This window comes from Asparagus officinalis, chromosome 9 (assembly GCF_001876935.1).
Source record: "Asparagus officinalis chromosome 9, Aspof.V1, whole genome shotgun sequence".
Lineage (NCBI taxonomy): Eukaryota > Viridiplantae > Streptophyta > Magnoliopsida > Asparagales > Asparagaceae > Asparagus > Asparagus officinalis.
Genome location: NC_033802.1, coordinates 44,067,672 through 44,094,975, shown reverse-complemented (window position 1 = coordinate 44,094,975; position 27,304 = coordinate 44,067,672). Strand labels below are relative to the sequence as shown.

Genomic DNA, 27,304 nt, shown 5'->3' with positions numbered 1-27,304 from the left:
TCGGGGGGGGGGGACTGAGTTCATAACATTTAAACTGCTTTCATTGTTTATGTAACAAAAACACTTGTATCGTGAAGCTGTGTCATGTGGCACAAGCCAACATCTCATGTGATTTTTTAAAAACTTGCCTCGTGGCAGCGTGTTCGTTGTTGATGCTATATCTGTCTTTGCACCATACCTCCAGGTGTAATACCCGAGTTTAATGGCAAATTCTACCATCCATATCAGAGTCTCCTTCAATGTCTCCCTCCTGTTCATTGTGTCTAGTGATCAATTTACCAATGCTGACTACTGATTTTTCAGCTAATCTGCTCGATTGAAGATTGTGTGACCTTTGAATTCTTTTAACATTCAGACAATAAATTATAGATAATACTTTTGAAAATACAAACTCATTTGTGAAGGTTGTAACACACATATGAGCTAATAAAGGGATGCAAATAATATAATACAACAAAATATTACCTGAAGCGCTAGAATGCGATCTTCCACTGTATCTTTGACAGTAAGCCGGGAGACAGTAACAGGACGAGTCTGTCCTATTCGATGTGCTCGATCAACGGCTTGATCTTCAGTAGTTGGATTCCACCAGAGATCAAGAAGAATAACATGACATGCTGCAACCATATTAAGGCCAAGGTTTCCTGCTTTTAGTGACATCAGCATAACAGTCACCTGAATTAATATCGATGTGACATCATTGGCGCAAAACAAGACAAAAAAGATTAGTGAATTTTATTCAAAAATATGGTAATGTTAGTGTCTACTACTGAAGAGTAAGTTTAGATTCATGCACCTCAGGATCAGTATTGAATTCCTTCACAGCTCTGTCTCTTGCAGGAAGGGACACTGACCCATCAAGTCTTCTATACTGAATAAGTGACTGGTTTAGGGAATCCTCAAGCAAGTCCAGCATACTAGTCCACTGGGAAAATACAATGGCCTTGACTGGTGTTTCACGGTTTGCACCTGTATCAGCCATAAATAAATTCTCTTCATAATAGCTTGGACTACAGAGTGAATTCAAGATTTCAAGTGCTGCCTTAATTTTGGAAGAAACATAACCCCTTTCAACTATTGAAGGTTCCTCCTTAAGCATCAATCCACTTGATGAAGTATTATTATCAAGTTGCTCGGAAATACAACTTTGCAGAGTTGCCTGTGAGAAAGCTGATTCAGGACTAAGCGTCTCTTTACAACCAGCTGCAGGGCAAAAATTATCATCTCCAGTCAAATGTTCTGATACACACTGATAGCAGAATACATGGCCGCAAATTGTTACAACAGCATCCTCAGGTGGGTCCTGCATAGATTATTGTCAATAGGTAGTACGAGAACTGTCAACTAGCAATCTGAATCTTCATACAGTAATAAAATAAAGAACCAAATGCTCTGGGAGAATTCATAGAACAATAAATATTGCAGTCAAATTGGTTACCTCACAGGAAATGCTACCATGAGAAATAGACAAAGATAATAACACATAAACATACAGAAAAATTAATCTAACATAGCGAGAAAGACTGGATTTACAAGACCATTAGGCTGCATGAATAGTGAATAACAAAATATTGACATAAAATCTGCTGTCCAATGACCCAGCCTCTTAACACCAAAACTCCAAAATTATGGTGAGGGTTTTATTTTTATATTCTAACATGCCCCCACTGGTTGAAACCCTTTGTAGAGCAGAACTTGAGTTGCTCTGATACCATATCAAAAGACCTAACCACTACACCAAAACTCCAAAGTTGTGATACCATGTCAAAGGACTTATCCACTATACCAAAACTCCGAAGTTGCGGTGAAGGATGAGGGATATATTTTACGTTCTAACATCCACATTTAGTGGTCATACTGAAAAATCAAAAAAGTAAAAACCATTATATCAGCAGGTCTAAATCAATAGAATGTTACATAAGGCACTGGCACCTACACCGACGCATAGGTTTTAATCATATTTACATAATATATAGTTAAACATATATCATTTTATTTATCTAGATAGAGGAAAAGCAAATTAACAATATACAGAAAGAAGAACACAAGACCATATTTGTTACCTCTTTTTTGACTCCATGTAGGTAAGGGATAGTTGGAGTCTTGGAGATGATAACCAAAGAGATGGCGAGGAGGCGCGGCGATTGGGCGCGAAGGAGGTGGTGACACCAAAGGAGGTCATTAGCATTTGAGCAAGGGTGTCTTTATGGGGAGGGGAATCAGGGAAAAAAAGAGCCAGATCATATGGGAGAGGGTTTTTTATTTTATTTTATTTGATTGGGTTTAGGTTTAGATATGGGTTTGGATTTGGACTTATTTAAAGTTTTAGTTTTGTTAGTCAGTGGGTTAATAGTTGGATTTTAGGTTTTAGTTTAAAAAGTCCATTCAAACCGTCTTATTTAAGCTAGGGCGGTCGCCTATGCTGCCCGTGCTTAGGCCTCTTGAACACCTTAGGGTTTTTGGAGCTCAATCTAAGCCTTGTGTGTGAGTGCCTGATTTGTTGTAACTTATTGCTAAATTGTGTGTACATATATGAAAAAATGGGTATAGTTGGGTAGCTTATTGCTAAATGAAGTGAATTTATATCTTATAAAAATGGGTATAGTTGGGTAGCTTATTGCTAAATGAAATGGCAACTCATATATGTATATGTACACACACATGCATACACCCAACCCTACCAACCCACACCTGAACCCACCCATACCGACACCCGATCGCATGTGCGCAGGCACACTCATGTATTAGAGTTATTAGTTATAAGTTGTCTCATATTTTGAGCCACAAGAAATAAAGGATCATGAGATCCTCCCTTACCTGTGACTAGCAGAATTTTGCTACACCCACTAGTCTATCTTTTGGTAGCTCACACAAATTGTAAAATTATTATAAGTTACCTACAATTTTAATAGATACCCCCATACAATATTTATTTAGTATGCCCATGTAGAGAACTATTGTTGTAACTTTGTAGCAAGTTTTTGTAACGAAAATGAAAATGGCCATGTATTGGTATTAAAATGATATTGAACAACATCATATGTTAAGATCTCTGCGATTATAGTATAAATAATTTTTTCTTTCGATAGAATTTATATCTTATAAAATTATTAATTTATATGTATGATGGTATATGTGCCCCCATAAGAAAACATTTTGGATACGCCCCTACATGTGCACACATGATACATGTGTTATTATAAGTTCTTCTATTTTGTAAATGAGCTACAAAGAGATAAAGGATCGTTAGATCCCCCATTGGATGTGACTACCGAAATTTATTACACCACTAGTCTATACCGTCTCATATGCATTTTTCATAGACACATACTGGAATTTATACCTATATAGCCCTTAATTGTCATATTTGTTTGCAAAATCTAACTACTTAAAAATCCACCTATGTTATCTTACTAACACATACTTTTCTAAAAGAGTAAATGTAAAATGACAATTTTACACCTTCCTCTCTTGCTCTCTCCCACTCTTTTTCTCACTCACTCCTGCCTAGTTGGCACCAATTCCTTATCATGAATATTGCATTGTCCTTCTCAACCTTTCTATTTCTCTCACTCCCTATCTATAACCTCACTTAGTCACCGGCGAACGTATGCCCCAACCATATTTCTCTCACAAACTCTACGCCTACCCCTAACGATAGCCTTGCCCCCACACTTAGCAACAATCAACCCTTGTCCCCAACAAACTATGCCTAATGCTTTCAATCCCTCTCTCTGACTATACATTAATTATATTAATTAACTGAAATAAGAGTAGATTACTCGTACTTACGCTAGGAATATAACCTAATAGTAGGAGTATTTTAACTCAATATCAAGAAATTTAGGAAAAATTAGAAAATAATCTGATTTATGACACAAATCTAGAAATAGGGGTAGATTTGAGGGGTATATAGGTAAAAAGCTATGTATATGCAAAAGTCTGTATATAAAGCTACCACCTTATATCCGCTTTTTCCAAGCACACGCAGGCACACTACATCCACACACAATCGTGTTGATTCTATTTTGATTTACATATGGTCTGATGATAACAAACTACGTTTTTCTTGTTTACTATTTCTGAGTTTCAGGAATATGAAAATGATGGTGTTTAGGAGCGCCCAATTGCCTGCTTTGCATAAGATGATCAATCTAATACAATCATCAAAACACAATGCCAAAGATCAAAGCTTGTGTGTTTATGAATATCATGTGGTGATTAAAGGATTGAGACCAAAGATAAGGAGTTCGCAAGTCAACGTTTTAATATTGGTTATATAGAAAGAATGTTGAAGTGATTAAAATCAACTTTGAAGCACATAGGATTGTTCCTTATCTTGTTACGATCTATAGAAATTGGCTTTATGCAATTCCGATTTGTAAAACTCATCATATCGTTGATTTAGTATCAATAAGTCAAAAATAGTCATGCCAGATAATAGACCCCTACCCTACAAACATCAAAGACCAGTTGTCGGTCAACTGACCACTAAAATCTTTCCGACAAGTCTACCTTTTAATGTTTTTCTTGACAAAAACATGCCAAACTTCGTGATGTACGAATTTAAATCTGAATCAAGTAAAAACATTGATCTGATTGGATTATAATTTCCTTTTAAGGATTTAATTTTTCTTTTGGCAGAAATCTCTAATTAGGATTGAGTGTGTTATTTAGTTAGGAATGAATCTCTTATTTTGTTATGATGAGTGATTTGATGTTATCTAGTAATTAGGATTAGGATTTTGTTTTAGTTCTATAAATAATGATTGTATTTTTCCATTTGAGAGGGAGGATAGAAGAATGTTTGTGAGAAATCTGCATGTGAATTGTAGCTAGTTTTAGGCATATGAGGTGCTGGCATGTGAGGCGCTCATGTGTGAAGCCCACGTTTTATATCTTTTTGTATTCTTCAATGATGAGTGGAATTTTATTATTTGTATTTTTTATTTTATTTGATCCAAGTAAGTTCTATCAAGAACTTCATATTGTCCTTCCTCATCATTTGGTATCAGAGCCGAAGAGATCCATCATTTCAGCTTCGACATCATCAATCCAGCAATTGAAAAAAGCTCATCGATGCAAGCCAATTTTAAACTTTGGTGAGTTTCTTCAAGAGAAGGAGATTTGATGCATGACAGATTCAAATCTGAATCTGGAACAAAAATTAATCTAATTGGATTAGGATTTCTTTTTAAGGATTTCATTTTTTTTGATATATATCTTTAGTTAGGATTGAATTTATTATTTAGTTGGGAATGAATCTCTTATTTTATTATAATGAGTGATTTGATGTTATTGCTCAGTTAGGATTAGGATTTTGTTTTAGTTATATAAATAACGATTGTACTTTTTCATTTGAGAGGGAGGAAAGAAAAATGTTTGTGAGAAATCTACAGGTGAATTGCAACTAGCATTAGCCATGTGAGGTGCTGGCATGTGAGATGCCCAGGTGTGAAGCCCACATTTGTATGTTTTCCTGTTATGAAATGATGAATGCAATTTTATTATTTGTACTTTTCGTTTTATTTGATCCAAATAAGTTCTATCAAGAACTCTTTATTGTCGTTCCCTATCACTTTGTTATCTATACTTTCTAGTGATTTTAAATAGTAGAAACTCCTAGTACTAACACAACACTTAATCTTTTTCATCTTTGATTGTGTTGAGAGATATGCTTGTTTAGACCCACATTGCTTGTGAACCTATGCTGCACGAGTACGGGTATGGGTGTGGGTGTGGACACGAACACAAGACACGACAAAATTGTAAAAGTTATGATATGGGGACACGGCTATCTACATGCATATCAAAAGCAATAATTTACATGAGATCAACATTGTTTTTCATTCACACGTTATGTGAACTAAAATCCTCATACTATTTTTATGTTTCTTTTATCGAGAAGATTATAAATTGAAAAGCCGCTTGGTTTTGAACTAGATACCCAAACAACCCTTTAAAATCATACTCGTGAAATAGGTACGTGCTAAAATGAACTTGTCCCGAGCCCAGCTTGTTCCATAAATTTGATGTGTACAATATACCTTAAAGTGTATCATGGGTTTCTATAAACTAAAACATGTTTTACATAATTGAGTACCCATTTGAATAAATGTGTGTATATATTCAAGAAGTGTCTCACACGAACATGGATACCAAAAGTGTCGAATACGGATATGGGAGCCTAGATGAAGTGCCCGGGTAACCCAATTGTGAACTCTTATTGCATTCACTTTATTGGTATGAGTAAAGCTAGAGAGGGAGAGATCTCACATCTCTTTTCCTTTTTTTCTGATTACCCTTACTATGGTATCACCCTTAACATGGTACCAGAGCTAAATTTCTAAACCCACTAAAAAGTAAACCCTAACCCTTTCCTCCTTCCCCATCCTGCCTCAACCCCTCTGTTGCTGCCTTCCCCTCATGCCCTCCCGTCTCCCCTGACCTCCCCCCTGCCCCTTGCATTTCTTAGATCCCCTTGCCCTCCCAACTCTCCCCTGTGCTCTGCTATCCACCTCCCTACCCTCCTGACCCTAACCCGCCCCTTGCCCTTCTAATCCTAACCCCAACGTGCCTGTCTCTTGCCCTCCTAATCCCGGTGCCAACAAGTCCGTCCCCTGTCCTCCTAATCCCAAGCCCAACCCCCCACCTCGACAACATTCCCCACATAGGTCCCAATCCCTCCGCCCCTTTGGATCCTCTCCTCAGGCTAAAACATCCAATTCCACAGATCCCTTGCACAGATCTCATCTTCGAGATCTGGAGTTTTTGGGCAACTTGTGCCCATGTTTGATTGTGAAGTTCTTGGCAGAGTTTGGTGTTGACTTGTTTTTTTGGTTGAAGATCTTCTTTAGTTGTCTTGATATGTGTCAGCAGCATCTGGAGACGATAGTTCGAAGGTGGAGTTGAAGGCTGAGGCAAGGCCTTCTCTAAGGTGATTCCCACAATGATCATAGATTGTTGATTGGATGAGAACACTTACATGCAGTAAAAGTGGGTAATTGAGGTTTACGTAGCTGAACGCCAGGAGATGACACACATAACATCAATATCCTCCTCCACAGTCTACCCAGTGAATGTCAGATGATGCTATCTTATTGCATTAGCTTTGGAACACCATGGACCTCAATTAAGGATGGTCCTTCACTGTCAGACAGGGAAAGCATTGTGGGATTATTTAGCATAGTTGTCCTCAGACATTAGGAATGTGAAGAGAATCAACAGATCATATAGGGTCATGACACTGTCCTAAAAACATGTGCAGTTGTGAGCTGCATAAATGCATCTCCAATGTATTGAATCAAATTGGCGTTACGCCCAGGATATGCTGATAAAAAGAATATGCAGTTGGTGGAAGTGTCTGCATAACAGTGCAACCAGTCCAACAGACTACATATTAGATTTGGAAATTCTGGATTGGATGTCAGAGCTGCTAATTGATAGATGATGCTTTGAGATAAGAAAAAATTACAAAGGTGGGAAGGGAAAACAAGGTAACTTAGACCTTATAAAGGAATCAATAACTCAAATATTAAAATCTCAAATTTCCATTAATCAAATTTCCCCAATAAATACCTCTAACAATAAAACTAAACTTGTCTAGAGAAAACGTAGAGGTCAAACTGCAGTAAATTTTTTACACAAGTACAAGCTCTAACTAAAGATAGATTAAACAAAAACTAAGACTAGTAACCAAAAGATAAAATATTAAAAGAGAACAATAAAACAAACTACAAATAAGAGAACCTGTCAACCGCTATCATATCAAAATAACTTCAGATAACACCAAGAAGCCACTTTGCGAATACCATTTGACAAGGAAAGGGGAAAGATTTGGCTTACTAAAGGAACCAAATTAATCTATGACATATATACAGCAAAGAGTCAAATGGAACTATATTCCTCATGTCTAAAACAACCATAAAGACTAAGAACAAAAATATATTCACTATCATGAAGCCTTGAAGAGCTTTTTATATGAAAATTAAGAACTATGGTAAGAGGAAACAAGAAGGAGCAGATGCGCACAAAATTAGAACTTTTAATAAAGAACTAAACTACTCGGAACTGTAATAATTAAAATGTAAGTATCCATGAGAAGCTAAGAGGAACAATACATATCTGAGATAAGATGGCTTACGTTGCATACTCGACAAATTGCTAATGAGCTTTCCAACTGACGTAATAAATTCAATAGTACATTCTTAGGGAGTTTTTTTGCCACGTCTAGGGAGCCTTTCCCTGCATTATCTGAATGATATCCCTTTACAAGAATTGGGTGATCACAAGCTTGTCGGAGGCGCAAAAGCATCAACAAAATACTTGCATAGTTTTGCTTGACAGTGCCAGCTGCAGCAAATTTCTGCAGCCAAAGTTACAAATTAGATAATCTTCAAATTTTGAGGAAGCACAAAACAAATTGACATAAATATTACAAGATTTCCTCTTCTTTCGCTTACTGTTAAAACCAAGTACCAACACCATGATAAAATGTATGAACGTAGAAAGAGGCTAAAACCAAATAACATAAATTTTGTTAAGGAATTAGACATTATTGCTTGACAAAAAGCTATGGTGTACATTAAATTCACTCTGAAAATCTACCGCTCAAAATTGATTATAAACAGAATCCTCACACTGACTAAAATTTGCTCATCTTAACTTATTGCTAGCAGTTTACTTGCTGTATAGCAGCAAAAATCTTTTTAATAACTTGAAACTTGTGCTTGAATTAATAAATTTAAAGAATGAAAATAAACTTGAAATAAGATCCTCAAGTACTATGTGCAAACACTGAAGACAAACATTTAGTGTGGATATAAATCTCTAATTTTCTTGTATAATATGAATACTTTGAAATTTAGATTCAGACAACCAGTAGCCAAACATCTAAGTAAACCATTGTTTGATCGCTCAAATTCGGCTGAAATTGAGTTACATATCTAGCACGCACCAAGGCTTTATGGAGGTTGGGAAAAAAAATCCCTTTAATTTCATTTGGATCAGATTCCTTAGGTTGCATGAGTGCAGCTATGTTCCACTAGGATGGGTTAAGTTTGGATTGTGTATGAATTTCTGGCAAGAACCACATTCTTGTTTCAGGGTCAGCCAAGACATACCTTTCCTCTCATCCACTTGGGTAACTGGACAACCATAATGATGCTAAAAGATTAGTATTTCACAAGTTAGCCTTGATGTCTATTCTTTTATCTGCGCACACTTAAAAGTTGCATGATTTTTGTCAAAGTGTTAATAAACTTGAAACTATGGAAATTGACTTGATACAAGTAACTCAGGTTTATTTATTGACGAATAATGCTACTAATCGAGCTTTCAGGTGTTCATAAAGAAAGCCTATGATAACTGACTGGATGCTTCCCATGTAAAATATGTAATCTTGCAATGTAACATCATTGTACCAGAAATCTTTGTGTACATGCATAGAATATCAGCTGCTTACACTCGAATATAGTTTCTCAACATAATTATTATATCATTTCTTTCTTATTACCAACGTAAGTTAACTTCTAATGACTACATCCTCCGTAGCCCTACTTACTTCACATTTGTCTTGGATTGGTGCACTTGAGAGCCTTGCAGGAAACTGTAGTAACCCAGATATTTAGTGCCTTAAAAACTTGATCAATGGAGATTTGTAATACACTAACCCTTGAGAGGGTGATGTGATTAGTATTGATAGATTTGATTGGAATACTCATACCACCAAGATGCATCTTCTTTTCAGGAACCCAACTCTTAGAAACTCCAAAGTTAAGCATGTTTGGCCTGGAGAAATTCTAGGATGGGTGACCCCCTGTGGTGGTTTGTGAGGCCAGTCCATCAGATCTAATAGCGTACCGACTCCGGTATCATTTGTAACGCCCCGCCCCGAAATCCCGGAGTCGGTACGCTATTAGATCTGATGGACTGGCCTCACAAACCACCACATGTCTTTTCAGCACGTTTTGTCCCCACTCACGCGCTCCCTGAAAAACTTCCCAGTGGGTCACCCATCCTATAATTTCTTCAGGCCAAGCACGCTTAACTTTGGAGTTTCTAAGAGTTGGGTTCCCGAAAAAAAGATACATCTTGATGATATGAGTATTCCAATCAAATCTATCAATATTAATCACATCACCCTCTCAAGGGTTAGTGTATTACAGTGGCCTACAGATTAGCATTACCACCAGCCCTGTCTGAAGTACACGATGTATTTCACATATCGATGCTTCGGAAGTTCATCCGAAATCCAAATGAGATTGTTGAGTTGTCTCCAGTGGAGCTTAAACCAGATTTGACCTATGAGGAAAGACCAGAACGTATTGTGGATTTTAAAGAACAAGTACTTGACACCGAATAACCAAATATGTGAAAGTTCAGTGGAAGAATCACTCTGAAAGAGAAGCTACTTGGGAAACTGAAGATTCTATGCGAGAGAGATATCCAGAGCTCTTCGAGATATAGGTATGTTAAGTTTCGAGGACGAAAATTTTTATTAGGAGGGAATAGTGTAGTAACCCAGATATTTAGTGCCTTAAAAAACTTGATTAATGGAGTTTTTTTTAATTACAGATTAGGGAATTAATTAAGGGTATTTTTGGGATTTCACCCTAACCCCTGATTAATTGCCACGTTAATGTTTTGTGGCTAAATATCATTTGACAGTTTGACCGGCACCTCTTTAACGGAAGTATAAAACAGGAAAAATCAAAGAAAATTTCAGGAAAAAAAAGAAAACAACACAGAGAATATCCTCTCATCTTCTTCAACCAAACCCTCTGAGAACCTAGATTAAAATTGTGAAAAGATATGTAGTGGTTTGTGAGGCCAGTCCATCAGATCTAATAGCGTACCCACTCCGGGATTCCGGGACGGAGCGTTACAAATGGATCAGAGCAAAGCCAACCGGAATTGTGAGAGCTAAGTACTATGCGGCTCAAAGTGCTACGTCGAGAGGACGGGAACCACCTCTTGAGGCCGTAGGAACCACCTCTAGAATCTCACACGGATGGTACGGTATTGGATGATATGATTTGACACAACGAGGACATTACAAGTTTAAGTGGGGGAGTTTGTAATACACTAACCTTTGAGAGGGTGATGTGATTAGTATTGATAGATTTAATTAAAATACTCATACCACCAAGATGCATCTTCTTTTCGGGAACCCAACTCTTAGAAACTCTAAAGTTAAGCGTGCTTGGCCTGGAAAAATTTTAGGATGGGTGATCCCCTGGGAAGTTTTTCAGGGAGCACGTGAGTGAGGACAAAACGTGCTGAAAAGACATGTGATGGTTTGTGAGGCCAGTCCATCAGATCTAATAGCGTACCGACTCCGGGATTTCGGTGCGGGGCGTTACAGAAACTAGCACTTGATCAGTGTTGTTAATAGCCGCAATTGCGTTAGCGACCCTTTCCCGCGAGGAGTTTCGCCATAGTAGTGAGAAAATGCGTCGAAGACCGCTATACATTCAAAATAGCGGAGAAAAGTGTAAAATAGAGCTCAAAAGCGGTAAACAGCGCTTAAAACCACTTTTGAGCGCTATTAGCGCTTCCCTCGACGAGCTCCAAATACTCAACTGCCTCTGCACCATCTCCCCGATGAAGCCTTACCCTACCCTCGACGGAGCCTATTCCTTTGTTTAGAATATTTAAATATATTTAAGTTGGATCGTTATTTGACTGTGTTGTTTGCCACTATTTTGCCGCTATAGGCACAAATAGCCTTAGCGGTGCCTCACCGCTGTGCGACGCTATCCGCTATCGATAACCTTGCACTTGTATACAAAATTGACATGACCAAATTTCTGGTCTAACATATTAGAAAAAACCATCTCTGTAAAAGATGGAATGATTGTTGACTAAATGGAGTCGTTTTTATTTGTATTGCAACTTCACTTGGCATGTCAAACAATTTGTTGCACAATAGTTTTAGCTTCATACAGGAAGTAATTTAGTTCCAAATCCTGAATAATTGACTGAAATTTACAAGACTTCATTGACAAACTGATTGAGATAGTAACCAAGAACATAAAATGGAATTGCATACAACTTTATAGAAAAAACTTTAAAACCTAAAATGAATGTAAACGTTTTCTACTATTTAGTAGAATGAACTATTTATGATTTGTATATTATGAAAAAATTAGAAAGGAAACTTTCAAAAAAAAATTTGTCAGTTAGAAAATTATGGAGAGAGAGTGAGGGGACACCAAAAACTATTACTCATAAAACTCCCAATTGAACTTGGGTTTTTCCAAATCCTGGAGTTTTGCGCCAATCGGTTGTGGAATAATGAAAGCCTTGGTTGTCTCATTAAAACATGTAATACATATTCTCAGGAATATTATATCATCGGCATAGTTCTTTATATTCTCTCAGTATAATCCCAAGTATATATCCACTCCAAATATATTACTTAAAGTATATATCTTTTCCAAATATATTCCTTAACATATGTAAAGTTATATTCGTGCTTCTTCTTGACATGGTTTCAGTCAAAGCCATGATTTCAGCGCTATGCCTTGAAACTAGAATTTACAGGCACAAGTTATATTCCTTCCTTCGATCTTTTGTACAGCTCCATAAGATATACATGTCCAGTTACTTGACATTAATTTTCTTTTCAGTAACTGCCATTTGACAAGGATATATTTGAGCTAAATAGCTCAAAAATAAGTGTGTAAAAAGATATTCATTACATTAAGAATATTATGATATATACATGATAAAAACCTTCATAACATATTAACGGACAGAGCAGATGATAAACTAATCACATGAACATGCTAACTGAGAAGTTTCTATAGAATTCATGATGACTCCTTGTTAAAGAAATCCTAAATAATAGTCAAATCTATTCAAACAGTTGGGTTAATTAAGCACCTTGAATTGTTGGCGTGAATCTGCTTCCAACTGCAAATAGAAAGATCTTTCTGCTGGAGAGAAATCCACCTTTTTTAACTTAATTGATTTGGGAGGTATATTGATAATTGGCTCTCCATTGATCAGTGTGCCTATACCAATGTCACAAGTGGTTAATTATCACTTATAAGCACATATGCGACACATTATGCCCAAAGAAATTCATACAAGAATGCCAAACCGTATAATGGAAGTAAGAACAAACAACAGTCGCATAAAGTGAATGACTTGTGAGCTCATATGGTCAGCACTCATCATACTGATGGTAGGACGTGCATTATCACTTGTACTTATGATTATTGATTTTAGCAGAATAAACTAATGATAAAACATACTGGAGCAATGATGTATAGGTTAAGCTGACAGCTAAAATTTTGCATTCATTAAGAAATTTCTTGTCATATCAAAACAGTTTGCAGAAGTGAGCAACTTAAAATCTGAATCATATACAGGTTATCATAATAGGAACTGCTGAATAAGTTCATAGCGGAATAAGCATGAACAACTTGTTTCATATCGGTCATTAAAAGGGAGTAGCATAATTCTCATGTAAACATTTCCCACAACAGTAGGTCAGGCATGAGATAACAAGCCAACTAAAATTTTACGGGTAGTTGTGAACTTGATTTAAACCTTTTTGACTTCAACTTACTGGTGAAAAGGGTAAAAACCATGAGTGGACATCACTCATGGTTGCCAAAATGGGATGTTCAAAAATATGAATTATGCAGCTGGAGGAGGGACGCATATGCCATTTTTGTATCTAATGGAATCTTTAGTCACATATCTGCATTTCCAGTTACTAAAAAACATAACACTAACCACAAAAAAATATGCGGTTGCATAATTATGAGCTTGCATATGGCACATAGGTATATCAACTAGCATGTGATACAAATCAATGCACACATATCAAGATAGCCTTGATGTACAACACAAATTTGAAAGCGAAATCAAGGGCTAAAACCCTTGGTGGACAAGAGATCCTATCAACTTAAGTTTATTTCTAGCCTCCCCCCCCACTCTCTCTCTCTATATATATATATATATATAATATATATATATATAATTATATATTATATATATATATATATATTAGTAAGACTCTCTATTCAACTTAAGTGATGTCCACCAAACTTCCTAGCACTCATTTATTAATATAAAAAATCTTTTCATATCATGCAAGGATTCCTAGGCAATATGAGTGGCTAAAAAGTTTAGTGGATAACTTTTTGATATCCACTTAAGTTGATACAAGTTTTGCTCTCTCTCTCTCTCTCTCTCTCTCTCTATATATATATATATATATATATATATATATATATATATATATACACACACACACACACACACATTAAATTATGTTTTAATGGTGCATTTTTTAACCCAAAAGGCATAACATTCCATTCATAATCACCAAATGGGACAGTAAAAGTCGTTTTATAGCGATCTTCTTTGACAATTTGTATTTGCCAAAATCCTGATTTCATATCAAATTTTAAAAATATTTTTGCACCCTGAAGTCTTTAAATTAGATCATGTTTATTTGGTATTAGGATAGCGAATCAATGGTAAGACTTTATTTAGAGGTTTGTAATTAATAAGTAATCTAAGAACCCCTCTTTCAAGTTCTGCAGCATTCCCAACATAAAAGGCTACAAAGCTCCAAGAAGAACAAATAGGCCTAATTAATTTTTATTTTGAAGATCAGAAATTTCTCTTTTACATATTTCAAGAGTCTTTGACTCATTTGTATCGGGCGTGCTTTGGTAAGAATTTTATTTTTAGAAAAATCTTTCTCATGCGAAAGTCTAACAACATGCTTTTCCTTAAACCAAAAGGCATGAGGAAATTCAGAACAAAGTTATTTAAGTATATTATGAAATATTTTTAGTTTTTCAATAAATTGTTTTTCATTAATATGTTTTTCAATTTTCTTTAGTTTGATTTATAAATATCTTGAATGAATTTTTCTTTATAAAATAAGACAGATATCAACTGATTGAGATAAGCTTCTTCAGGAGTATTATTAAACTTAATAGCATATTTAAACTCATTTGTATAAAAAGGAAGGCTATCGTCATCAACAAAAAAGGATTTAAGAAGATTGATGAAGGAGGTACCAAGAATAATACCTTGTTTTTAAGTCTTTAACCCGAGTAAATGATGTTTTTAAACATAGGCTTTGATTGCAAATATGAACATCAGAAAACTTATATTCAGCACTGAGACTTTGACCATTTGCAAACTAAGCACATGAGTTGTTTTTTTTTTTAAATTATTGGGAGGGAATAAGACATTCTCTAATACAGTTAAGATCCGCTCCTGTATCAACCAGCGCGGTATCTTCAATAGTAAAATTGGACTAAATTTAAAGTGTGATATCACATCTTCATTTTTGTTTAATATCTTTCTCTACAGTGTTGATTTTATTAGAATATTCTATATAATTTGGTTAAGATTTCAAGATTTATATTTCTTGCTTAAAAATTTTAAGCTCAAACCTTACTTTTTTCTGTTCTTTTTTTAGATCTTCAACCGATGCCTTTTTATTAGTTTGTAGTTTTAAAGAAGTGTAGTATTTGGAGTTATTTCTTTTCTTTTTGGTCATCTTAAGATATTTTGTTAATTGTATTCTTTTTTCCCCTGGATTTGTAACAACATCAATAGTGTCAAGAATAAATTGTTCATATTTGTCTAAAGTATTTAACTCTGAAGAACTATTAGAAGATTCTGTAGATGATTCAAAACTATTTTCTTTATAACAAGTGCAAAGATTGTCCTACTCATCACTGGATGAGCTATTGTCATTGTTAGTATCAATTTCATCTTTAGTAAACTATTTAGATTTTAATACTAACTCGTTAATCTTCTTCTTCAAGTCCTTTTGAAAACATTTGTTAGCATTAATGTCCCTTTTTCTTACATTTATAACATGTAGGAGTTTTTGTGTTATTTTTATTTTATTTTTTATGTTTTTAAAAAACTCTCTTCTAGGATATTTTCTTGTCATTTTTATCAATTCTAGGTCTTTGTGCTTTTCTGTAATTTTTATGCTTATTTTTAATGCTTAGGTTTTCCATTTAAAGAACAAACTAATAACAAAAATCTCCTAAATCCTTTTTACCTAAAAAGTTATGATTTTTAATTGGTTTTTAATTTTAACATTATTATAAAGTTTTAAACCAATTATGTTGACTCTTTGGATTATTCTCCAAAGGAAAGTTGAACATAAGGTATTTGACTATTACATTATTCTTTAAGAGATTTTCTCGCCTTTTTGGCAAATAAAGATAGAATGTCAGAAATAAATTTTTCTTTCCAAATGAGATTATTTCAATCATGTAATTGGTGGATTTTAGGGAAAAAACATCTCTATACCATTTAAAGTCTGTAAGGTTTTTACACCTAAAATTTATAAGTTGTACTCGAATTTTATCTTGAAGGTTATGAGCTAAACAAGGTTGTTGATAGCGGATCGCGGCGCGTCGCGGCGAGGTACCGCTAAGGCTATCGCGCGCTATTGCGGCGAAATAGCGGCAAATAGCGCACAGTCAAATAGCGGTCAAATATATATTCAAATATTCTAAATAATAAAAAAAATCATATAAAAATCTAAAAAATCTACAAATGCATACTTGATGCCTAAACATGAAATAGATGTGTAATAATTAAATAATATTAACAAATGATTATAATTATAAAGATTAAAGAATGAAAAAAACGTACCTGTTTAATAAAAAGATCGTTATTTGCCCCATTTCTTCAACTTGGCTAAATGATTATACTGATAATTATCTAATTATACTAAACAGAAATCATTAACGTGAACCTATTTGGTGAACTTAAAAATTTTGAAAGAGTTTTCACATTTCCACATTTTAAAGATCGTATAAACTCAAAGCCCACCCGACCCTATTGGCCAGGGCTCTCTCCTCTCACCTGAGTCTTTGAGACAGTGAAAAAAAAGGAAAATAAAATAAAATAAAGCAGCGGCTGAGCATCTTCACCTCTCTACTCTTACCATCGTCTTTGAGACAGTGGAAAAAAAGGAAAAAAGGCAGCGGCTGAGCATCTTCACCTCATGCGGTTCCACCACCGATAGCATCTTCACCTCCTCCTCCGCCGCCGACACCTCCAGCCGTCGCAGCCTCTCCGCTGCTACCACCGAAAGCATTTCGGCCTCCACAGCCTTCTACCGCTCCCTCTCATTCTCCTCCTCCCGCTTCCTCTCCCTCAACTGCGCCTCAGCCTACCGACCCACCAAAGCTTCAGATCCCATCGACGTCGACCGAAGGGGCGTTGACTGGAGGCAGCGTCAACCAGAGGCGGCGCTGGAAGGAGTCGCTGGAAGGAATCGCTGGCGGCTAGGGCACAGAACACAGTCGGGGTCGGGATTTGGGAAGAGATTGGTTTTTGTTTATTTAGTTCGGGTTGGATTCAGGTCGGGTTCGGGGAAGAATTTACCCATCCTGTAGCGGGTTTAGCGCTTTTAAGCGCTTTTCAGCGCAAAAGCGACGTTATTTCGCGCGTTTCGAGCGCTTAGCGGTTTTCTCCGCCAAACCTTGCCGCGATCCTCTTAAGCGGCGCGGTGTAGCACCGCGACCGCGATTAGCGCCGCGATAACGGCGCTATTTGCCGCTTTTTACAACAGTGGAGCTAAACCAACAAAATGATGATAAATAGAACGGAGCAAGGTATAAAGTGCATCACTAAGATAGTGTCCTCCTATATCAATAATTGGTTCTCTTAGTTGATTTTGTTTATGACTATTTAAAATGCTATATCTTTCTACGTCGGTGAGATAACGATCCCACCAACCTTGTCATTGGTCAGAAAAGGATGAACACAAATTACTGACAATATCTATTTTGGGATTACCTTGTTGTCTACAGGCGTTGGCATAAATAAACATTTCTTGTAAAAGATGTATTATTTGATATTCAGTGGAACCGTCAAGATTCCACTCAATAAGAGAATTACCATCAAAACTTGTTTTATGACTATCAATTTCTTTAAATTGTATATCAGCAGGAGTGGGTCTCTTATAATAATTTCTTGTATTATTAGAAAGATGTTTTTTAATACTCTGAATCCTTAGAGGTTTTCCCAAATCATGATCTGACTTATAGTTAGATATGTCATCGAATTGAGACTTAAGGTCTGATAGAACATTAATAGCAAGAGACTTATTCTTAGACATATATTTCATCCTTCGAGTTAGATCTTCAGTAAAATGATTCATTTGTTCACCAAATTTAAAAGATTAATCATTTCCTAACTAGATGTTTTCAGTGAAGGTCTAAAGAGTAAAAGGTGGTATAGATTTTTGGTGAGTGGTAAGTTTTTTCATGTCTAGAAATATATTTACAATCCTATCAATTTGTTTGCCTATTGTCTAAAGGAGATGTTGGCAAGGATCTTAAGGTACTGCTAGCAACCATTTTTTTGTTGTTTTTGTTCATGATATGCTTTTTTTCTGTTTGTGTCCGGTTCACTTTGTCTTCATGCCTGCGTCTTTTACTCCTCTCTCCCGAGCAGCGTAGGGGATCGGATTGCCGTGCGGGGGGCTTGCCTTCCGAGGGGAGTGGCTAACCCTCAGTGTTGTTTTCGTCTCTTGTTCTGCTCGGGCTGGTTATGTTCAGTTACAAGAGCGATACTATCTTGTCTGGCTATTCTACTAAAAGAGTCGAGAGTTGTGATGAGAGTAGCTTTAACATTTTCTTTTCCATTTTTTATTGGTTCGAGGGGTGGATGTAAAGATTCTATTTCTTTATCTTTATCTATTTTCCATGTATTAGAAATTGTTTTCAATACCAACACATTATTTTCAACAAGTAATGGAAAGGAATTTTTTAGATCTTCTAGATATATAACTTGGTACCATAAGAAAAAAGTTATATCTTGTTTAATGGTATGTATACAGTCACAATACAAGACTCTAATAGATGATCTAAGATCCTCTTCATAAGTTTGGAAAAAACACTCCTTTTTGTCTTGGTATTTAGGAAAATTTAAATCTTTTCTTAGAAATTCTTTGTCAATTTCAAAAGAGGGTTTATCATCAGATCATTACTAACATATTAGTTGATTTAGGATTGCATTTAATCTCATTTAGAGAGAAAATTTTATTTCTAGCCTCCCATTTTTATTTGCTGAAAAGATGAGAGAATCTCTTAAAGAACAATGCAATGGTCAAATACATTATGATCAAATTCCCTTTGAACAATTAATCCAAATAGTTAAGACAATTGGTTTAAAACTTTGTAATGATGTCAAAATTAAAAACCAATTAAAAAAATCAAAACCTTTTGGGTAAAAGGAAGTTAAGAGATTTTTGTTATTAGTTTGCTCTTCAAATGGAAAACACAAGCATTAAAAATAAGCATAAGAACTACAGAAAAGAACAAAACCTACAGATAATAAAAATGACAAAAGAAATTCCTCTAGAATAAAGTTTTCAAAAAACCTCAGAAAAAATAAAAATAATACAAAAACTCATACATGTTATAAATGTAAGAAAAATGGACATTATGCTAACAAATGTTTTTAAAAGGACTTGAAGAAGAAGATTAACGAGTTAATATTAAAATCTAAGATGAAATTAATACACTTATTAATGCTTTAAATCTTAACAATGACAATAGTTCATTCAATGATGAGTACGACAATTTTTGCACTTGTTATAAAGAAAATAGTTTTGAATCATCTATAGAGTCTTCTAATAGTTCTTTTGAATTAAATACTTTAGACGAACATGAATAATTTATTCTTGACAGTATTGATGTTGTTACAGATCCATGAGAAAAAAGATACAATTAACAAAATATCTTGAGATGACCAAAAAGAAAAGAAATAACTCCAAATAATATACTTCTTTAAATATACAAACTAATAAAAAGGCATCTGTTGAAGATCTCAAAAAGGAACAAAAAGAGTAAAGTTTGAGCTTAAAAATTTTAAGCAAGAAATACAAATCTGAAAATTTAAACCAAATTATACGGAATATTCTAACAAAATCAACACTATAGAGAAATATATTAAAAAAATAAAGATGTCATATTACACTTAAGATTCAGTCCAATTTTACTGTTAGAGATACTGCGCTGGTTGATAAGGGAGTGGATCTTAACTGTATTAGAGAAAGTCTTATTCCCTCCCAATACTTAAAAAAAAAAACTCATGTGGTTAGTTCCGCAAATGGTCAAAGTCTCAATGTTGAATATAAGCTTCCGATGTCCATGTTTGCAATTAAGACCTATGTTTAAAAACATAATTTATTCTAGTTAAAGACTTAAAACAAGATATTATTATTGGTACCCCCTTCATCAATCTTCTTAAACCCTTTTTTTGTTGATGACGATGGTTTTCATTTTTATACAAATAGGTTTAATATACTATTAAGCTTAATAATATTCCTGAGCAAGCTTATCTCAATCATTGATATCTGCCTTATCTTATCTTATAAAGAAAAATTCCTTCCAAGATATTTCTTAAAAAAATCAAACTAGAGAAAATTGAAAAACATATTAAAGAAAAACAATTTATTGAAAAACAATTTATTGAAAAACAAAAAATATTTCATGTGAAACATGAGGCAAAAAACATGTTGTTAGCCTTCCGTAAGAAAAAGATTTTTCTGAAAATAAAATTCCTACCAAAGCACGCCCAATACAAATGAGTCAAAAACTTCTTAAAATATGCAAACAAGAAATTTCTGATCTTCAAAATAAAAAAATAATTAGGCCTAGTTCTTCTTTGGAGCTGCGCAACCTTTTATGTTGAGAATGCTACGGAACTTGAAAGAGAAGATCCTACATTAGTTATTAATTACAAGCCTCTCAATAAAGTCTTACAATGGATTCTCTATCCTATACCAAATAAACAAGATCTAATTAAAAGACTTCAGGGCACAAAAATATTTTCAAAATTTGATATGAAATCAGGATTTTGGCAAGTACAAATTGCCAAAGAAGATCGCTATAAAACGGCTTTTATAATCCTATTTGGTCATTACGAATGGAATGTTATGCCTTTTAGGTTAAAAAATGCAACATCAAAATTTCAAAAAATTATGAACAAAATACTTAATCCTTAATACTTCTTTTACCATTGTCTACATTGATGATGTGCTTGTTTTTTATAAAGATACCGATCAACATTGTTAACACTTAAATACTTTCATTAAGATTATTAAAAGTAATGGCTAAGTGGTTTCTGTCAGAAAAATAAACTTTTTCAAACAAAGATGCAATTTCTAGGATATTTTATTCATAAAGGCACTACTTCTATCCATAGGGTTATTGCCTTTGCTGATAAATTTCCTGATGAAATAAAAAAAAACTAAACAGTTATAGAGAGTTTTGGGATGTGAAAATTATGTGCTGATTTCTATAAGGACATTGCCTCTGATAAAAAAACCCTTAACGATAGGTTAAAGAAAACCTGTACTGAATGGACAGAGCAACATTCTGAAATAGGCAAAAGAACAAAACTAAAGTAAAATCTTTACCTTGTTTATCTCTTCCAGACCCTACTGCTTTCAAAATAGTAGAAATAAATGCATCTGATTTTGGTTATGGCGACATCCTTAAGCAAAAAAATTAATGGTAACGAGATTTTAGTTGCCTTTACTTAAGTGCGTGGAATGACACTGGAAAGAATTATTCAACAATTATAAAGGTGATGCTTACTATTGTTCTTTCAATTAATAAATTTCAAGGTCACTTATTGAATCAAAATTTTTTACTCAGAATCGATTGTATGTCTGCTAAATATATTATCAATAAAGATATTTAAAATTTAGCATCTAAAAAAATATTCACCAGATGGCATGCTATCCTTACTGTTTTTTTATTTTGATATCGGATTTATTAGAGGAGATAATAGTAATTTACCTGATTTCCTCTACAGAGAATTTTTACAAGGATATGATACTATTAAAATATCATCACCAGAAGAATCTAAAACACGAAGCAAAGAGATCATTCAATAATTCCATAATACATGACAAGAAACATATTCTCCTTTTCATCTGAGATGCATCGATAAACTTATCATCCTTGAAAAGTCTGATCAGAATTTACTGCTAGTGGAAATTGCAACAAAATTTCTTTCAAACGATTATTATTATATTCCAACAATGTTTATGAAGACTACTCATGATAAGAAAATTCTTAAAGAAACAGAAAACACATTTGTTCATCATAAATATAGAGGAAAGGAATATAGTTATTCCCGTTTAAGATATATCATATTATTCCATTAAATGAATGGAATTCATATGAAAACCCTAATGCTCCTCGAGAATTTGGAGGAAAAACTCAGACAGGTCCTCTGCAACACAACTATTGGAATTACCAAGCAGCTTGGGAACATGTTCTATACATTCAAAATCATCTTGGAAAACATATATTGTGGATACGATTTATGAATCAGATAATTCTACCAAATTGGTTTATTGAAACCTTATGGGCTAAATTTGGAGCCATTAAAGAAATAATGCCAAATGAAATCCTTAAAAAACAAGGAAAACATTTATCTTCACGAGATATACTTCAAATATCAATGGAATATGGCCTCCCTTGGATTATACAATGGGATTGCGACTCTATTATAAAAAAATAATGATCAGTCATCTTACCTTGCTAGATATTAACTAAACAAATAAAAGTTTTCTCAAACAGTCTGCAACATCCTTACCAGTCAACAACACCGGACAAACACAAGACAAAGCTGTGTAAATCGCGAATACATTCTATGACCTAGAACTATATATATAGGGGGGTTATAGCTAAATTAGTTACACACACCTATAAACATGCTCTTTTGCCACTGATATTAATGATCCACACCGTTCATTGTTATCTACATGTCACCAAGTGTATGTGGATAAAAATTCATGTAGTTTGAAATTTTCTATCCTATTCAAGCAATTCAAAATAACCGACATCTAAGACAACTACAAAACAGTCTATTTCTAGGTCATTAGATGAACAAACTAGAATGTATGTGTGTGTGTGTGCGCACGCGCGTGCGTGTGTTATATATATATAGACATACATATACATACATACATACATATATATGATGTTTTAAGTGTATTAATGGACTAATACAGAAGTCTATGGATACTGTTAATATATGAAATGTGTAATCTAAGATTTAAACAAAAAAGCAAATCATGTCTTACAACAACTCAAAACCCTAGCCTCATCTTACTTCTGCCTTCTTTTCTATGTTATTAGTCCCAATATTTAATGTTGACAATGTCACAAATAATATGTTCAGCTTGTCATCCACTATCTGACAACACATGTAGCCTACAAAGTGTAACTTTCTCATAACCAAAATTATCGTAAGCAACAGATGCTTTTCCCTTATTTACACGAGCATACATACTAACAACTATACAACAGATTAACCAACTATAACAAGAAAAACATCAATTTAGATAATATAATGTAGGCACTATATAAATATGATAATAACAATACTGACCTTTTGTACGACGCAGCAGTACAGCCTTGAGAACTGCTTGAAGCTTCTTATATCCATGGGTTGCATTTTTTGATATTGGGTATTTTATCGAGCTACAGAAGGCGCTATAGACATAGTAAGGATCATATTTAAGGAATCGAAAGTAGCTGTACAGATCATCAATTGAATTTTGTATAGGCGTTCCTGATAAACACCACCTTCTTTTGGCTCGAAGACCACTACAGGCTCTAGCAACTTGAGTTCTATGATTCTTTATGGTTTGTGCTTCATCCAGTATCACCCTATACCATCGAACTCTAGCAAGTGGGCCACTATCATAGTCAAAATGAGAGTCCTTGTTCTTTTTTGACTTTTTCTTTCCCTTGTTCCGAACATTAGAAGGTTCTTTCCTTTTCGTACTTGAAAATTCTGAAGATATTTCATATTTATCGAGATTCTTTTGTTCTCCATCATCGTCAGCATTGGCAGACTGTTTAGGTACTTCATTAGTTACAATGGCATATGTTGTGAGAACAACATCATACTTTGCCAGCTCAGAAGGATCTCTTGTCCTCGAACCACCATGATAAATTAAAACAGATAGCTTAGCACTGCTTGTAACTTTTTCATCTATCTCACGAGACCACTGTCGTAGAACACTCGCTGGGCAGACAACCAGTGTACCTGCTGCTGGTCTTGGGTTGGCAGCCGTGTGCACTGATGAACTGGCGACCTGCTTCTTTCTAGGATCATCTTCTACAGGTTGTTTTTCTTTATTTAGTTCTGTAGGTCCATCATCATCATCATCATCTAAGTTTAAGGCTTCAGGTTTTGTCTGATGTGAATCATTAGACATGAAGTTTGACTGTAGAGTCCTCTGCTTTTGTATAAGGGCAATCATTGAGATGGTCTTACCAAGACCCTGTTAACAAAGACAGATTTCTCAGCCTTCACGAAAAGTTAAACAGCAACCTAGAGGGAATATCACAAATAAAGTAAAATACAAAATATGCTAATCAGATCTAACCTGATCATCAGCAAGAATCCCACCTGTACAATGAACACTCTTCTCTTTCTGAACCATCCACCCCAAGGCTATTTTCTGTGTAATAACAATTGTCTCAAAACTGCTTCAAGAACTATTTAGAAATATAAAAAATTCAGGCATTGTTATCCTTCTGAAGTACTCGTACCTGGTGCTTTAAGAGAGAAACAGATAAAAGTCCCTCAGGTAGATCATCTTCTAATTTTGGCTGACCAAGATTCTGCAGATAATTCAAGAAAACGCCTTAGATATACAAATTGTAGTGGTTTTTATTACATTATAAATAAATAAGTATACTACCGTGTATCGCGCCCATTGTCAATATTCAACTTTTTTTTCCTTTCCAAAATACAGTCATTGCCAAGGATCAGTCTGCACCAGACAACACACTTTCTAGCCTGGCTGATTAAATTGGCTAGTGTTTTAGGACTTTATTGAGTATAAACATGTTTTTATGAAGATTAGTTCCAGAATAAGGTGTGTTCTACCAGCACAGGTTTTGGTCAGTTTCTAGCCAACTTCATTTTTTTTGGTGTATTTAGGGCAGTCGTAAGTACAAAGGGTCATAACTCAAAATTGAGTATAAAAGTGTTCTCATTAGGATCACTTCCAAAATAGGTTATGTATCTACCAGTACAGGTTTTGACAAGTTTCAAGCCACCTTCAGTAAGTTTATAGTTTTCTTGTATCTGGGGTAGTCCTGCATACAAAGGGTCATAACTCAAGATGTTGGTATCAGATTAGGCATATTAGCGCAGTCCTACATAGAACGAATGAACCCGGGTTGCTGCAATACAACTTAGGTGCATATGTCACAGGAGCATCTTTAGTTCTTTACATGACAAAGTTTAACAAAAAGGTCCTTTTAGACAAGTTTTAATGGCCTGTAATTGATAGGGTAATAAGTCTTGTTTTATTGCTAAAGGTAGGATTGTGCTAGTAAAGTTTTTTTCCCCTGTCAAAATGCATGAATTCAGATTTCTCAGAAATCAAGTAATATGATCTATATTTTTAGACGCTCAAGTAATTCCCAAATGTAGTGATTGGTGAGTAAAGTGTATTAGTGAACATGACGATCCTTATGTATTTCCCTTCTTTTTTTTTTATCTTCTGTCCCTTTGTTTACCCAGAGGAACAATTTAGTCCACTTTCATTTCTTAGAATCCATCCCTGTTCAATACTAATTTGCAATCACGTAAAGCCAGAGAGCACAACGAACTAGCTCCTATGTATAATAGCAAGGTTTTAAATGTCGGATGTCGGGTTCATGTCGCATGGCTGAAATCCATATCGGATAGCGGAAATCAGGGATATATCGGGGGACATTGACTAAATATCGGATTGCCATATCGGGTAGTGCGCATATGTATAATATCATGTCCTAAATGTAATCTAAGCATTCATAAATTCAATATAAGCATACTTTATAAATTCTATAGACTAAACATATAAAAAAAGCAAATAATATATGGATTTGGGTTCATAAATTCTTTCTATCGGATTCATAAGAAACTCTTAAACTTAAGAACGGGTCAAACGGGTTTGGGTATTTATCACTAAACCCAAACCCGATAACAAAAAACATATCTTAAAAAAAACCATATCGACCGATTTTTCAAAGCTAAAAAATAGGCCGATATGACCGATATGACCCTGATATTTTCGATTTGGTCCTGAAAACCGACATACGAGTTGAAAACGTCCATATCGTGTCGGTCAAGCCCTCAAACCGATATGTCGGCCGACATGTCGGACATGTCGGCCGATATTTAAAACCTTGAATACATACATATGTATGAGTGTGTGTGTCTGTGCATGCGTGTCCCCTTATCCTGCCTTTCACAAATTTTCCATGCCACATGTCTGTGTCTGTTTCCGTGCCTGCAACCACACCCGTATCTGTGCAACTGTTTCAAATGCTACCACTTTTGTAGTGGCATATGTTTGAATTATTATTATTATTATTATTATTATTATTATTATTATGTTGGAAGACCTGAAAGTTAATGATTAGATTCAAGGTTTTAAATGTTGGATGTCGGGTTCATGTCGGATGGTTAAAATCCATGTCGGATAGCGGAAATCGGGGATATATCGGGGGACATTGACTAAATATCGGATTGCCATATCGGGTAGTGCGCATATGTATAATATCATGTCCTAAATGTAATCTAAGCATTCATAAATTTAATATAAACATACTTTATAAATTCTATAGACTAAACATATAAAAAAATAAATAATATATGGATTTTGGTTCATAAATTCTTTCTATCGGATTCATAAGAAACTCTTAAACTTAAGAACGGGTCAAACGGGTTTGGGTATTTATCACTAAACCCAAACCCGATAACAAAAAACATATCTTAAAAAAAACCATATCGACCGATTTTTCAAAGCTAAAAAATAGGCCGATATGACCGATATGACCCTGATATTTTCGATTTGGTCCTGAAAACCGACATACGAGTTGAAAACGTCCATATCGTGTCGGTCAAGCCCAAAAAATAGGCCGATATGACCGATATGACCCTGATATTTTCGATTTGGTCCTGAAAACCGACATACGAGTTGAAAACGTCCATATCGTGTCGGTCAAGCCCTCAAACCGATATGTCGGCCGACATGTTGGACATGTCGGCCGACATTTAAAACCTTGTATAATAGAGGAATAGGTGAAACTTTATTCACGTCTAGATATCCAATCTATACATTAAGCATAACCTTAGTGCGTCATTATGCAGATCAGCACATCAGATTAATAAATTCCACTAGCAATATATTTCCATCCTTACAAAATGCTAACATAGGATGAGGCTAGAGGAATGATTATTTTTTACAAAGGATAGGAAT

The 27,304-nt window shown here is 34.8% G+C and overlaps 1 protein-coding gene across 8 annotated transcripts in view; it reads right to left on the bottom strand.

The window, feature by feature from the left end:
* LOC109823665 (helicase-like transcription factor CHR28) overlaps window positions 127–27,304 on the bottom strand; it is a 34,854-nt gene continuing 7,676 nt past the window's right edge. For 4 of the 8 annotated variants that reach the window (XM_020389986.1, XM_020389985.1, XM_020389984.1 and 1 more), the window contains 8 exons: window positions 24,600–24,671; window positions 24,434–24,508; window positions 23,428–24,328; window positions 12,889–13,019; window positions 8,144–8,365; window positions 797–1,303; window positions 466–675; window positions 127–250 (listed from right to left, as the gene is read on the bottom strand). In XM_020389986.1, coding sequence (XP_020245575.1) covers window positions 200–250; window positions 466–675; window positions 797–1,303; window positions 8,144–8,365; window positions 12,889–13,019; window positions 23,428–24,328; window positions 24,434–24,508; window positions 24,600–24,671 — 2,169 coding nt within the window. In that variant the 3' untranslated portion in view covers window positions 127–199. Of the gene's footprint in view, window positions 251–284; window positions 309–465; window positions 676–796; window positions 1,304–8,143; window positions 8,366–12,888; window positions 13,020–23,427; window positions 24,329–24,433; window positions 24,509–24,599; window positions 24,672–27,304 lie in introns of those variants that run through there. The other 4 variants (XM_020389990.1, XR_002242433.1, XM_020389988.1 and 1 more) reach the window with 4 other exon arrangements.